The sequence below is a fragment of the Cryptomeria japonica genome, chromosome 7 (genome assembly GCF_030272615.1).
Source record: "Cryptomeria japonica chromosome 7, Sugi_1.0, whole genome shotgun sequence".
Lineage (NCBI taxonomy): Eukaryota > Viridiplantae > Streptophyta > Pinopsida > Cupressales > Cupressaceae > Cryptomeria > Cryptomeria japonica.
Genome location: NC_081411.1, coordinates 55,324,120 through 55,336,570, shown reverse-complemented (window position 1 = coordinate 55,336,570; position 12,451 = coordinate 55,324,120). Strand labels below are relative to the sequence as shown.

Sequence of the window (12,451 nt, the reverse complement as noted above, 5' to 3'; positions counted from 1 at the left end):
TTGTTTTAAATGTTCCGCCCCATTGTGTCGTGTTCTAACCTCGAAACTAGGTCAAAAATATATTAATTTATTCCCTTGGTTCAAACGGCCAGCTAGAATATATTCGAATATATTCCTTGCTGCTTCCGTTCATTATTTGCAACAATGCTTTCCTTCTTTTGCAAGTTAACTTCTATAAAGACACGCTCTGTTCGACTTCAATTCACCGTTCCCTTCCAAGTTATTTTCAAGATTTCTGCGTCAAGCTTATTTTGCACGTATGGCATCTTCTTCCTCATCTTCCAAGGGAAAGAAAAAGTTTAGACAACCAATGCTGTGGAGTCAGTGGAAGCGTGCATCTTCTTTGTCCCACAAAGCAAGTGAGGATCATCGTGTTTTCTCTGGAATCGAACCTCATGGCATAAGGAGGAAAGTTTCTGAATCTTCAAGATTATTTGATGTCTTCATCAACCACAGAGGTCCTGATGTGAAAAATACTCTGGCCCTTCAGCTTTACAAATCCCTTGAGAAGTTGAGAATACGGGCGTTTCTTGATTCGGAAGAGTTGGAGATTCGTTTCCATCCACCATTCAGAATCCATCCGCTCTGCAGCAGTTCACATAGCCATCTTCTCCAAAGGATATGCAGAGTCCCCATGGTGTTTGGCGGAGCTGGTTCTCATGTTGCAGACTAAAGCTAAGATTATTCCAGTGTTTTGCGACGTTACACCTTCGGCACTACGCCACATAGAAAAAGGAGTCTACGCCAATGCATTCAATCAATATCGCGAGAAATCCAGGTATTTGGATAAAGTTGAGGAATGGAAGACAGCCCTCCAATCTATTTCATTTATTGCCGGTGAAGAGCTCAACTTGTAATTTTTCATGGCTCTCTGTATTAGATATTTCTACGTAGTATAAGTTTTTCTTCGTTGAAAGCGGTCGATTGTTTTTCTCATTCAATTACCCTTCTGTTTATAAAGTTACAGTGACTGCAAGAAAATAGTGTCAGCAGTGCAAAAGGAGGTACAAAGAAAGAAATGTTTAACTGTTGCCAAATATCCAGTAGGACTTCCTAACCTTGTAGAACAGTTTCAAAAGCAGTGCATTGCTAAGGTTGTCCATGATTTCGACAGCCAGTGTCGGATGAATAAACAAGGAGCAGGGGAAGCTAAGATTGTTGGGATTTTTGGCATGGGTGGTGTAGGAAAAACAACTCTGTCCAAAGAATTGTTCAACCGAAAGCATTCAGATTATGATCGATCCTGTTTTCTGTTTGATGTTCGGGAAGCCTCTCTGAAAAGCAATTTAACTTCTTTGCAAAGGAAGCTCCTGGGAGATCTCTTTGATGAAGATCGTCAAAGCTTTCATAGCGTAGAGGAAGGCACGAGTATTCTCAGCGATCGAATCCGAAGGAGCCACAATTTAAGCTTCCTAATTGTTCTAGATGATATTGATCACATGGAACAGTTAGATGCTCTATTGATCAGCGATAAGCTGGATAAATTTGGTAATAGTCTGGTAATTGTTACGACTCGTGATGTGGGAGTGCTCATAAGCGCAGGAATATCGGTTGCTTATAATTTGAAAGGAATGGATACAACAGATGCGAAAGAGCTGTTTTGATGGCATGCTTTTCGCCGACCTTATCCACTCAATGGATATGAGAAGCTCGTTGATCTCTTCGTAGGTGTGTGTGGTGGCTTACCGCTGTCTCTTCAAGTTCTGGGCAGGCATGTTCATGGCGAAGATCGGAAGTTTTGGGAGTTAGAATTGAAGAAAGTTAAAAAGACGCTGCCTCAAGACATACACAAGAGATTAAGAATAAGCATTGACACGTTGGACAATGAAGAAAAGCAAATTTTCATTGATGTTGCATGCTTTTTCATAGGAGAATTGACGACAGACGCCATCAGAGTATGGGAAGGATCAGGATGGAGCGCTCAACATGCACTGCGAAGACTCAAAAATAAGTGTCTAGTTGAAGAAATGAAAGATTATAATTTCAGGTGGCACTCAGAATATTCCATTGTAGAAATGTTAGTATTGAGAATGCATGACCATTTGCGGGACTTGGGACGAGAAATGGCAGATGAATCGACTCATCCTAGTCGACTGTGGCGTTCTCCATCTTTGGTATGTCTTTAACTCCATATTTCTGATTTCAAGAGTAGTATTAAAAATCTTAAATTTGATTAGAATATAAATCTGAGTTGCGTCTCTTAATGCAGACATCAATGCGATACGAAAATGTATTCACCGAAAGCAAAGGTAGATTTTTGGGTCATTTCTGGGAACCGTCAGGTATCACTATCAGATTCTTTGTAGGTGAAATAGAGAAAAAGGCTGAGGCGACAATCCCTTTACTATGGCTTGAGCTAAGATTACATCGGTATCCATTCACAAACATTCCTCGATGGATTCCTCTTCAAAATTTGGAATCTTTACGAATCATTAATGGAGGTCTGAAAAGATTATGGCAGAATGATGTACAGGTATTTTATTATTTATCATGAAAAGTTAAGTTTTGGTAATCGAATGCATTATCTTATAATGATTGATGACTTTTATCTACAATCCAAATTTCTTTTTTTTATGTGTTTTTTTATTTGATTTTTAGACACCCGTATGGCTAAAAGAACTTCAGCTCTCTAACGTATCTGGGCTGTCTGAGCTAAACTTAGGTCTTCTGCGCTGTCTAGAAAAAATCACATTTTATGATTGCAGAGATCTAAAAAATGTGACAGGAATATCTGAACTTACGAAGCTAGCAGAATTGAAGATTTGCAAATGTCCAGCGCTTGGGTTTGACGAAGTAAATTTTGCCAAACTCAGTTGGTTGAAGATAATTGCTATTGACAACTGTAAGAAGCTGGAGAAAATAACAGGCATTGAAAACTTGCATTCATTGGAAAGAATGCAACTCTTATATTGCAGCAATCAAACAATTAGGGATTACATTCTAAAGATGGAGGTACTGATTCTATGCTACTAAATTTTCCTTCTGAAGGAGAAGATTTTTATTCTCCTTTGACTTTCCTCTTGTTGTCGCAAGATGTCCTAGATTTTTTCCTTAGACTATTAAATAACCTGTTAATCCAATAGAGCTATTTGTTTCACACAGAAGCTGCCATCAGACTTTATTCAACTAATTGGTAGAGCAGCAGATGGAGCAGTGTCGGCCCTAAATAGAAGTCTCCTTCGTGACGCAGATATTAATGTCGATTCAGCCATCAAAATTGGTAGTGAGAACACTTGCCCTTGGAGTGCAATCATCTTATGCGCTGTGATTGTGGTTAATCCTTGTACTACAGCAAAGCCGATTAACGACATCATCAACAAAGGACGTGATGCAAATCCATGGCAGAGATTTTACGTTCGCGAAGGCGAATGGGTTATGACCTCGGTAACTACTAACCAGGATGAAGTAAACATTTATTTTATTAACAGGAATAATCCACGCTTTGGTTATTGCTCTCCCTTTAAAAGGAACGGTAGAGCAATCCATCATCGAATTGCGATTACAGTCGTCCATATGGACAATGACAGTCACCGTGAAGAAAGGTGAAAAATATAAAATTCCGAATGTAATAAATGAAATTGTTGATCGGCTATATAAAATTTGAAGTGCCATTTTTAATGGCATGGAGTCTCTTGTGATGGTTAGTGGATACAGGCTCATTTGTTTGGATGCGATGATGGGTGTTAGGAGAGATTTTTTTCTCGGTTAAGAAGTTGATATCGTTTATATTTTTTATTTGATGCTAATGTTTGGCTTTTAGTTTGAATAATTAGATGTGAAGAGCGTTCTTGTAGATAAGAATTCGGAGAATATCTGACATATAGAGAAATTGGTTAGTGTTGGAAGGGTATGGTTTGTAGTCTTCTTTTATAGAGTATGAATTATGTTCTTTATGTAAGTGCAAATGATGGTATGTTATACTTTCTATCAGATGAAACATGAATGATTCATGCATTGAGGGTTATAAAATTCAATGAATTAAAGAAAAATATTATTTTATTAAAAAAATAGATAAAAGAAAATAGATTTTAAAGTGTGTGTGCATCAAGCTTAAACAACAATAAAAGTCATTAAGCAATAATGTTATGATAACAGAGAGATGGTTATAGTCATTTAGAGGTCTTTGACTCTCAATAACAAGTATGAGATTGGAATGCAAAGGGTCTTTTTATATCTTCAAGATATGTTTGAATACTTCATTTACCATTAGGTAGAAAAGATCTTGAACATGACAATAAATTTACAAGAATATAAGGATTTTATAGGAAAAAGATATTGACATAAGATGCTTTACATGGGGGTATGTGGCACCTTTGTGGTATAGTTTGTTGGATGGGCATTAGATAGGTTTTGGTTACTCTTTCCACTCTTTTTTTTAATGGTTCATTAGTCTATTAGTGAAATTAAATGGCTCTTAATAAGGCCACTAGGGCTCAAGTCTTGCTAAGTGCAAGACCCTAACAACATAAGAAATGAGGCTAATATCATCATGAAGAGGTTTTTTCTAATGAATAATTTGTCTACATTGCCTTGTATTTTTGAAAAAAAACATTATTCTATTCATAAAAAGGGGTAGATATAAGAAAATAGATTCCAAAGTGTACGGGGGATCAAATATAAACAATAATAAAGGTTACTAAGCAACAAACGTTATGTTGGCAAGGGGATAGTCATGGTCATTTTGAAGTTTTTGTATCCACTCTCAACAATGAGTATCAGATTGCCATGCAAATGGATTTTTAATTATTTTAATGATATGTTTAAATGTTTCATTTATCATTAAATGGGAAAGATCTTGAACATGACAATAAAGAATATGTGGATTCTATAGGGGGAAGATATCAATAGAAAATGCTTTACATGAGGGTATGTGGTATCTTATTTTGTGGTATAGTTTTTTTCATGAGTATTAGATACGTTCTAGATATTCTTCTTTGTATACCTTCTCATTGATTTGTTGGTAAAATGAATGGATTTGAATGAGGTCACTAGCGATCAAGGTCCTATTGAGTGCAAGACCTTGACATCATAAGGGATGAGGTTGAGTACACACCTTGGGCGAATTTGGTGGAAATGATAGCCCTCAATCCATTGCTCCTAGTCAAATAGATTTTTACCTAAAGGCTTGTCTTCTCATATTGAGTAGCTAGAAGCTCTTTATGTATAATATAAAATCTTGCATCAAGGAAAACAGAGGTTCTATATGATATTTCATTTATGTATTAAATATGTGTCACACACTAAGTGTGTCATGGTTTAGTACGAATATGGTCAATTGGATTCATTAGAAGAATGCATTTAATGGTTTAGAATTATTATAAAATGTGATTAATATTGTTTAAATTCTTTAATGCTCGGGGCCATGGATACTTTGAAGGAGGCAGATGTCTTTGAGAATTAGTATCAAGTACTATAGTGGCATATTTCAATGCTTAATTTTGTGTATTGATTATTTTTTTTGGGACATTAATTGTTGATGTCAAAGTGGTTTAGGGAGCTTCTCTTAAATTTATCTTATTATTATTCTTTTTCCTATAAATAGGAGGCTTGGAATGTAATCAATCATATATCTCAAATTTTCAATCTTGGTGAATGAAAATGTTGTAATAGCTATTTAATCATTTGAAATCACATCATTATATACTTACTTGATAAATAAAAATATTTAAATGGCATAGTATTATTATAAATTTAATAATTTTAGCTAGAGTCTGAGGATGACATAGTACTTTTTATTAAGGGATCATATATTTTAGAATGATATTTTTCAATTAAATACACATACAATGTATTAGGAATATTTTTTGTTCATATTATTTTTGAATTTTCAAATCCTTTTGGTTGAAATTGTGAATTATTCTTTGAATTTTGATGTTGTTTATTTTAAATGGGTTGGACTCTATTCCATTCCAATTTTTGGAAAGGATTTGGATTTGGACATAATGAATAAAATCAAGATTTATATATGAATAATTTTTTTTTATTTTATAAAAGAACTTTGCAAGAAATAATGTTCTCCTATTGAATACGTAATTTTTACTAGAGTAGAGAAAATATTAAGGGCTTCAGTCTAAATCAACTTATGAATAAAATACCATAACTTTAAAAGTAGATGAATAATTCAATATTTTTTAATGAGATAAATAAACTATTAAATTATATATGAATAAACGATGATGAATTTACATTATGAGATCACAAAGAGAAATTGCCAAAATAATTAAAATTAAAATATAGATAGAAAATATAAATAGTCTCAAGGAGAGTAAGTGGTAAATCCAACCAAGAAGAAGAAAGGAAAAAAATTCTAAGACTGTAAAAGTAAATCCATTGGGATGGTTATGCAAGAGCATCCCTGTTCTATGAGTAATATTGCATCAACAAAAAAAAATTTTCCTTTTGTTTAGTTCTTGTTCACTTTTGTGTGTAGTTTTCTGTATTCCTACCAGTATGCTATGATGGTGGCTTGATTTTCATTATAGATCTTATTTTTAGTTTCCAAGCTAGTTCATGTACTTAATTCTATATTCTCAATTCATTTGCATTGTTTTCCAGCTAGAGATCACTTCCGGTTTGACTGTTTCTAGGTTCTAGGACAGTTCTTGAGTTTATCGGTTGGTTTTCCTTCTTTTCCAGAGCGGTTTATTTGTGTGTGGATCTCTTTGGGGTCTTGTTTGATTTGATTTGGCATGTGGCTAAAGTTCTTTTTTGATCCACACTTCTCGGTTGTTATTTTCAAGAGAATTTTCTTTCATTCTTAAGGCCGACCTATTTACATGTTTCATTTTCTTGCATTGGTGAATGTAATCTTTTATGGCTGACTCAAATATGTTCTGGAGGGAGTATATATGGTTTTATGTGATCATTTGTAGGCAAATTGATGAAGATATAATTTTAGATTCATGATTAGCGATTCAAATGACTTTGAGAGTTCCGGTAGGGCTGTAATCTAGCATGTTAGCTGACATGTAATCAGTTGTTTATCGAATGTTCTGTGATGAATGTATGATGATAATATGATCTAAATCTGTATTCTTACTATATTTTCCTATTGCTTCCATTGTGTTACTCTTTTCGCATGATTTGGTTAGTTCTCTTTGAGGATCCACTGATCATGGTTGCATCAAATCGTGACACCTCAATCATCCCTTCACTTAATTAATTATCACTATTCTAACCTATATTGGTGAGGAAAAAATATGTTTTCACCAATTAATATAATATAAAACCAATAATCTTGCCTATAGGACCAAAACATTGAAAGAGAGGTGAATCCAATAGATCTAGCCACAATCCAAATAGGAAAAGGGCTAAAATTCTAATTACATTCACTAGTTTTGTTTGCCACCCTCTTTTAGTTCAAATTTGGATGTGGATTATGAAAATAGAGAAAGATAAGGGATACTTAAGGAGGAATAGTAAAAAGAGACTACTACAAATATCTAGTGGAACCATAAGTAGGGATTTGGATAGAATAGGAGAATCAAAACCCATTCCTCAAAGTTCGGGCTGATTTTCTAGGATAGACAGAAAAAATTCAACGTACTCCAATTTTATGTTTGTCAAAATCTAAACGTGTTTGTCATCATCCTCTATCGGAATCTCTAAGTATGGCTCCCAAGTCAATTCTATACAAACAAAAAGAGACAAGAAAGGGTTATGGATAGGGGTTTTACTTGAGTCAAGACTCACTTTAGGAATTAACCTTGAATTGACTAATGTAAATACTAAAGTAAATGCTAGGAGATATACCTCAGATCTACAATGGTTGAAAGAAAGATTGATGATGAAATACTTTTCAGATATGATCACAAATATTAGATGTAATGACATGAAAAACACATAAACATGAGGGACCTAATCAAACAAACATGCTTGAATAAAGATTTATGTAACTTTTCTCCATAATGCTTGAAGGATAAACTGTTGTCTTGAATGCTTGAAAATGCTTGATGGTGAATGTTTGATGGATGCAAAAATGCTATAGATACATACTGGATGTCTCAATGAATTGATAGGATGTATTTATATGGTGATGGTGAGCACCTTGGTTTAGGACCAAGGCACCCAACACCCTATTCCTCCAAAAATAGGACCAACAAATGAGGAAATTATGGAATGAAACTCCAAGATGGGGCCCACTTAGTGGTGTCAATAGGTGACATCAATGTTTGAGTTAAGGGGACCAAAATGGACCTAGAGGGAATGGAGATATGACACACCAAAGTAGGAGCACAAACATAAGGTGTGAATTGTATCAGTTGCACATCAGTTTAACACAAGAGTATCAGCCTATGTGACTACTTGTTGTAAAGTAGAAAGATGAGGAAAAGATAGATGAGCAACTAGGGGCGCTATCACAAGGAGATAATGAATTGCTAATTTTTAGGAACCAAGCCTCCAAACTTAGGATCCTAACTCATGCACTCACATGCAAGGACACACAAAACAAGAAAAAAAAATCCAAATAAAGATAAACAAAGATAAAAAAACACACAACATTAGGGGTTAGTACTATAAATAAAAAAGCTCAAAGTCAAAATATTAATTTAAAATAATATTGATCTGTATTGCTAACATAGGCTAATGACAAGTTTGGAAATTTTGTATGGTGCATTTGATAAGTGTGCAAATTCTTATATAGATACAAAATATTCCTAGAAAATGTTGAATAGAATATAAAATTCAATGGATGAACTCAGGATTTGGTGGAACAAGGCTTGTATGGAGTATATGTTTGTATGACCAAGTATGAATGTGTATGATTCCATGTATGATTGAGATAATGAAAAAAAAAAACTATCAATCCCCCAAGTGAAACTTACAAAAAGTAATGATTCGATAGGTGTCCCTAGTGTTCAAAATGCAATGGTAGGATCTATTTTAGCCTAATGTATTCTAAAAATTTATCTATCTCTGAGATCTAGTAATAGTCTCTTACTTTAAACCCTTGTAAAATTAAAAAAATATATTAGACTATGATAAAAATTGACCTAATATTGACATTCCTAACCATCGTATACTGAATGGTGAGCTCAGATCTCCTTTAACATGTACCGAAAATAAACTTCAATTAAAAAACTCTCACCTAGCAATATCTCTTCCATTAGATGTAAGAAGGGTTGTGAAAGACCATGGTTCTTATAGCATGTTGGAGTTTCAAACTCAAGGATCACGTAAAAGAATAATGTTGCCTTCCACAAGTAAAAATACAAAATAATGAGATTTATTGAATATTAAAATATGAAATATAGGATATAATACAAATCTACAAGAAAATTTCTTATATAGGCAAGGTGAGATAAAAATTTTAAAAATATAATGCAACATATTAAGTTCCTAGATAACTAAAAGTAAATGAGATGAAAATGATCCCATTAAAATAACTTCTAGAATGACACCAAGGACATTATTTAACTTAAAATGTGAATATGTCCCCTTGCTAGGTAATTTAGATGTATAATACCTTGACTAGGTACTCAACATTATTCACCCTAATAGTAATTTAAATCCTACTTATGTTCAAATATAAAAAAAAAAATAGTGTAGAGCACTAAATCACTCCCTCTTTTGGGTAGGGGGGGAGTCTACAATGATATAACTTCTTGTATCAATTGGGTAGTAGTTTAATAGTGCTAGGACCAAGTACATATTATTTGGTAATCCATTGCCTCATCAACATGACCAATTAGACACTCACTAATTCTAGGTTCAAAAGGGTAGTGACTCAAGCTCTTAAGACTAGTCGAGTAGTAGCTCCCACTATTCTAAAGTCCCACCCACCAAGAGATAGGTGGGGAAGATAAGGAATAAATTACTTGTCCTTTATCGCCCCCTACTATTTTAAGGACACAACTCCACAACTAGACACAACGAGGTGAGCATAGAAGTGAGGTGGATCAGTTGTGTGGGGCCACTAATTCATTACCTTTGTATTTTGGAGATGGAAGGAGAGAGAAATATAAACTTATACTAATTCTTCATCCCAAAGCTAAATCAACAACCTTTAGCCTCCTATGTTACTCTAGGAGGCCCACATAATTTCAGGGCCCCTTAAAATAGTAGGGGGGTTGGGAACTTAGGAGCCAACCCTTATTGCAAGTATGGTTAGGGTTTCATACTATGTCATTTAAAACCTTTGAAAAGATCAAATCAAATATGTAAGGACATGTTCTTGCACATATTTTATTGGGTGAGTAGGCTAGTTTTTTTGTTGCCACCATCATTGTTCTCTTCAATATGGCTATTTAAAGGTTGTATTTTAAAATTAGAATCTTTTATTTCTCTATTCAAAACTTATATCTAATGTTGTAAACAAGATCATTCCTTTGAAATAATAAGATTGATGTTTTACTTCTCTCCTTCTGATACATATATGAATCTTTTCTACCTTTATATATGGATGACTTCTTGGACCTTTTGGATATATATATTATATATTCATTATCATACCTCAATGCATCTCTAATAGAGTTGATGAAAAGAGACTTGTATGATTTTTTGTAATATACATTGATTCATAATGCTGATCTTAGAGAGAAAAAACACATTTAAATATAAGTACATCAGAACCCTTTCCATTTAATGCATTCATTCTATCTTTTTTCTCTTTAAATTCAATAGAATGGGATTCGATTGTAGGTTTTATCTATGCTGGATTGGATCAAAACTATGGACCTAGGTTTAAAAAGAAGCATTCATTCTCTAAATGTTTGATCTCATTTACAAGGTCCCACACGTTTAGATCATCCCATTGTGCAATTAGAATGATGGGTTGATTTGAAAAGGGTGCAATTTTATGTGAAAAAAAATTGAGTAAATAGTTTTTAATAATTATTTCAATTGCTCTTTGTGTTATTCTAATTTTGCATTCTTACTCACCCTTTCCTCACCCTAAGTTAAATAAGTATATATTCTATGAAATTTTGTGATATCGAATAAATTTTAAATATTTATTAGAATTCATTTTAATTCTCCCCTTTTAGGAATCCTCTCTCATGCTAGAAGTAGTCAAGGAGAAATTAATAGTCAAACAATTTAATTTGATACATTGAAATGTATCTTGATATACACAATCATCTTAGGGGCATATGTATAGCTAAAGAGTGTTATCTTGGATCCTTTACCTTAATTTTCTTAAGGTTGACCTAGGAAAATGTGTTTTCTTATGAAACAATAATAGTCATGACATGATATTTATAAACATTTGTAGTTCCATATAGAGAGGAAGATAGGGAAGGAAAGGATTGATTATGCGAAGTGAAGAGAACACCTATTTAAATTCCTTGATCATTTCTATAGATAAAAAAAAGCATTGCAAAGATAAATCTAATCAATATTTATGAATATAACCATTCATAAATAATAAAAATCTCTAATCGCAAAGAAATTTCTAGAATATAATGACTCCTTTTAATCTTAAAAATATTAAATTTCAATATCATATCAAATTTTATAGTTCGTTTATGGGAACACCAAATACCTAATGCCAAATACCTTTGTTTATTTTTTAATAAGAAAGCCATCTTTGGGGTCTACTCCATAAATATATTATTTTTTTATGAAAATATTATAAAACTAAAACCCTTCTGGAGTGCCATGGGATGTACACACACATCTTGATTTACAAAATGGTACTTAGTATCTTCTTCTTTATACTTGGGAAACCAACCAATTAAACACTACCACATCAACTGTAAATTTAGCTAGACTACAATAAAAACCACAAGGGATCCACTACCCACCAACAACTTTGATGATTTTCTTTGAATGTCTCGTTCAAGAAAAGGATCCATAACCTATCAAGAAACTGAGACACAAAGGTTGTTTTCCTTTTGACAACCTTTGTTTTCACAAAAATGTCAATGTGAAAAAGGTGACAATGCCTGTGATGAAAGATGAAAAAGGTGATGGAAGGGATCCACAACTCTTGATCATTTCTATAGATACAAAAAAAAACTTTTCAAAGATAGATTTAATTGATGTTTATGAATATAACCATTCATAAAGAATAAAAATATGTAACCCCAAAGAAAGTTCTAGAATATCATGACTCCTTTTAATCTTAAAAAAATTAAATTTCAACATCATATCAAATTTTATAGTTCGTTTATAAAAACAGCAAATACCTTTTTTTTATATTTTACGTTTTTTAAGAAAGAAGCGATCTTTAGGGGCCATTTCATAAATACATTATATTTTGTAAAAATACTATAAAACTAAAACCCCTATGGAATTCCATAAGAACACACATATCTTGATTTACAAAACACTACTTAATATCTTCTTCTTTATACTTGAAAAACTAGCCAATTAAGCCCGACCACATCAACTATAAATTTTAGTTAGCAACTACAATAAAAACCACAAGGGATCCACTAATCACAAGCAACATTGATGATTTTCTCCAAATGTCTCAATCAAGAAAGAGATCCACACCCCACCAAGAAAA

At 33.2% G+C, this 12,451-nt stretch overlaps 1 protein-coding gene across 1 annotated transcript; it reads left to right on the top strand.

Moving 5' to 3' along the window:
- The first annotated feature begins 259 nt into the window (after positions 1-259).
- Positions 260-3,546, top strand: LOC131856411 (disease resistance protein Roq1-like). Its single transcript, XM_059208191.1, has 7 exons — positions 260-593; positions 691-778; positions 968-1,597; positions 1,712-2,114; positions 2,210-2,473; positions 2,599-2,952; positions 3,103-3,546. Exons 1-7 carry the CDS (start codon positions 260-262, stop codon positions 3,544-3,546), a joined length of 2,517 nt encoding a protein of 838 aa, XP_059064174.1.
- The last annotated feature ends 8,905 nt before the right edge of the window (positions 3,547-12,451 follow it).

Excerpts from the sequence above, each read along its gene's own strand:
- LOC131856411 (XM_059208191.1), top strand. The coding sequence starts at position 260 with ATGGCATCTTCTTCCTCATCTTCCAAGGGAAAGAAAAAGTTTAGACAA. Across the intron at positions 2,115-2,209 it reads TGTGGCGTTCTCCATCTTTG|ACATCAATGCGATACGAAAA; the intron begins GTATGTCTTTAA and ends CTCTTAATGCAG. Across the intron at positions 2,953-3,102 it reads ATTACATTCTAAAGATGGAG|AAGCTGCCATCAGACTTTAT; the intron begins GTACTGATTCTA and ends TGTTTCACACAG.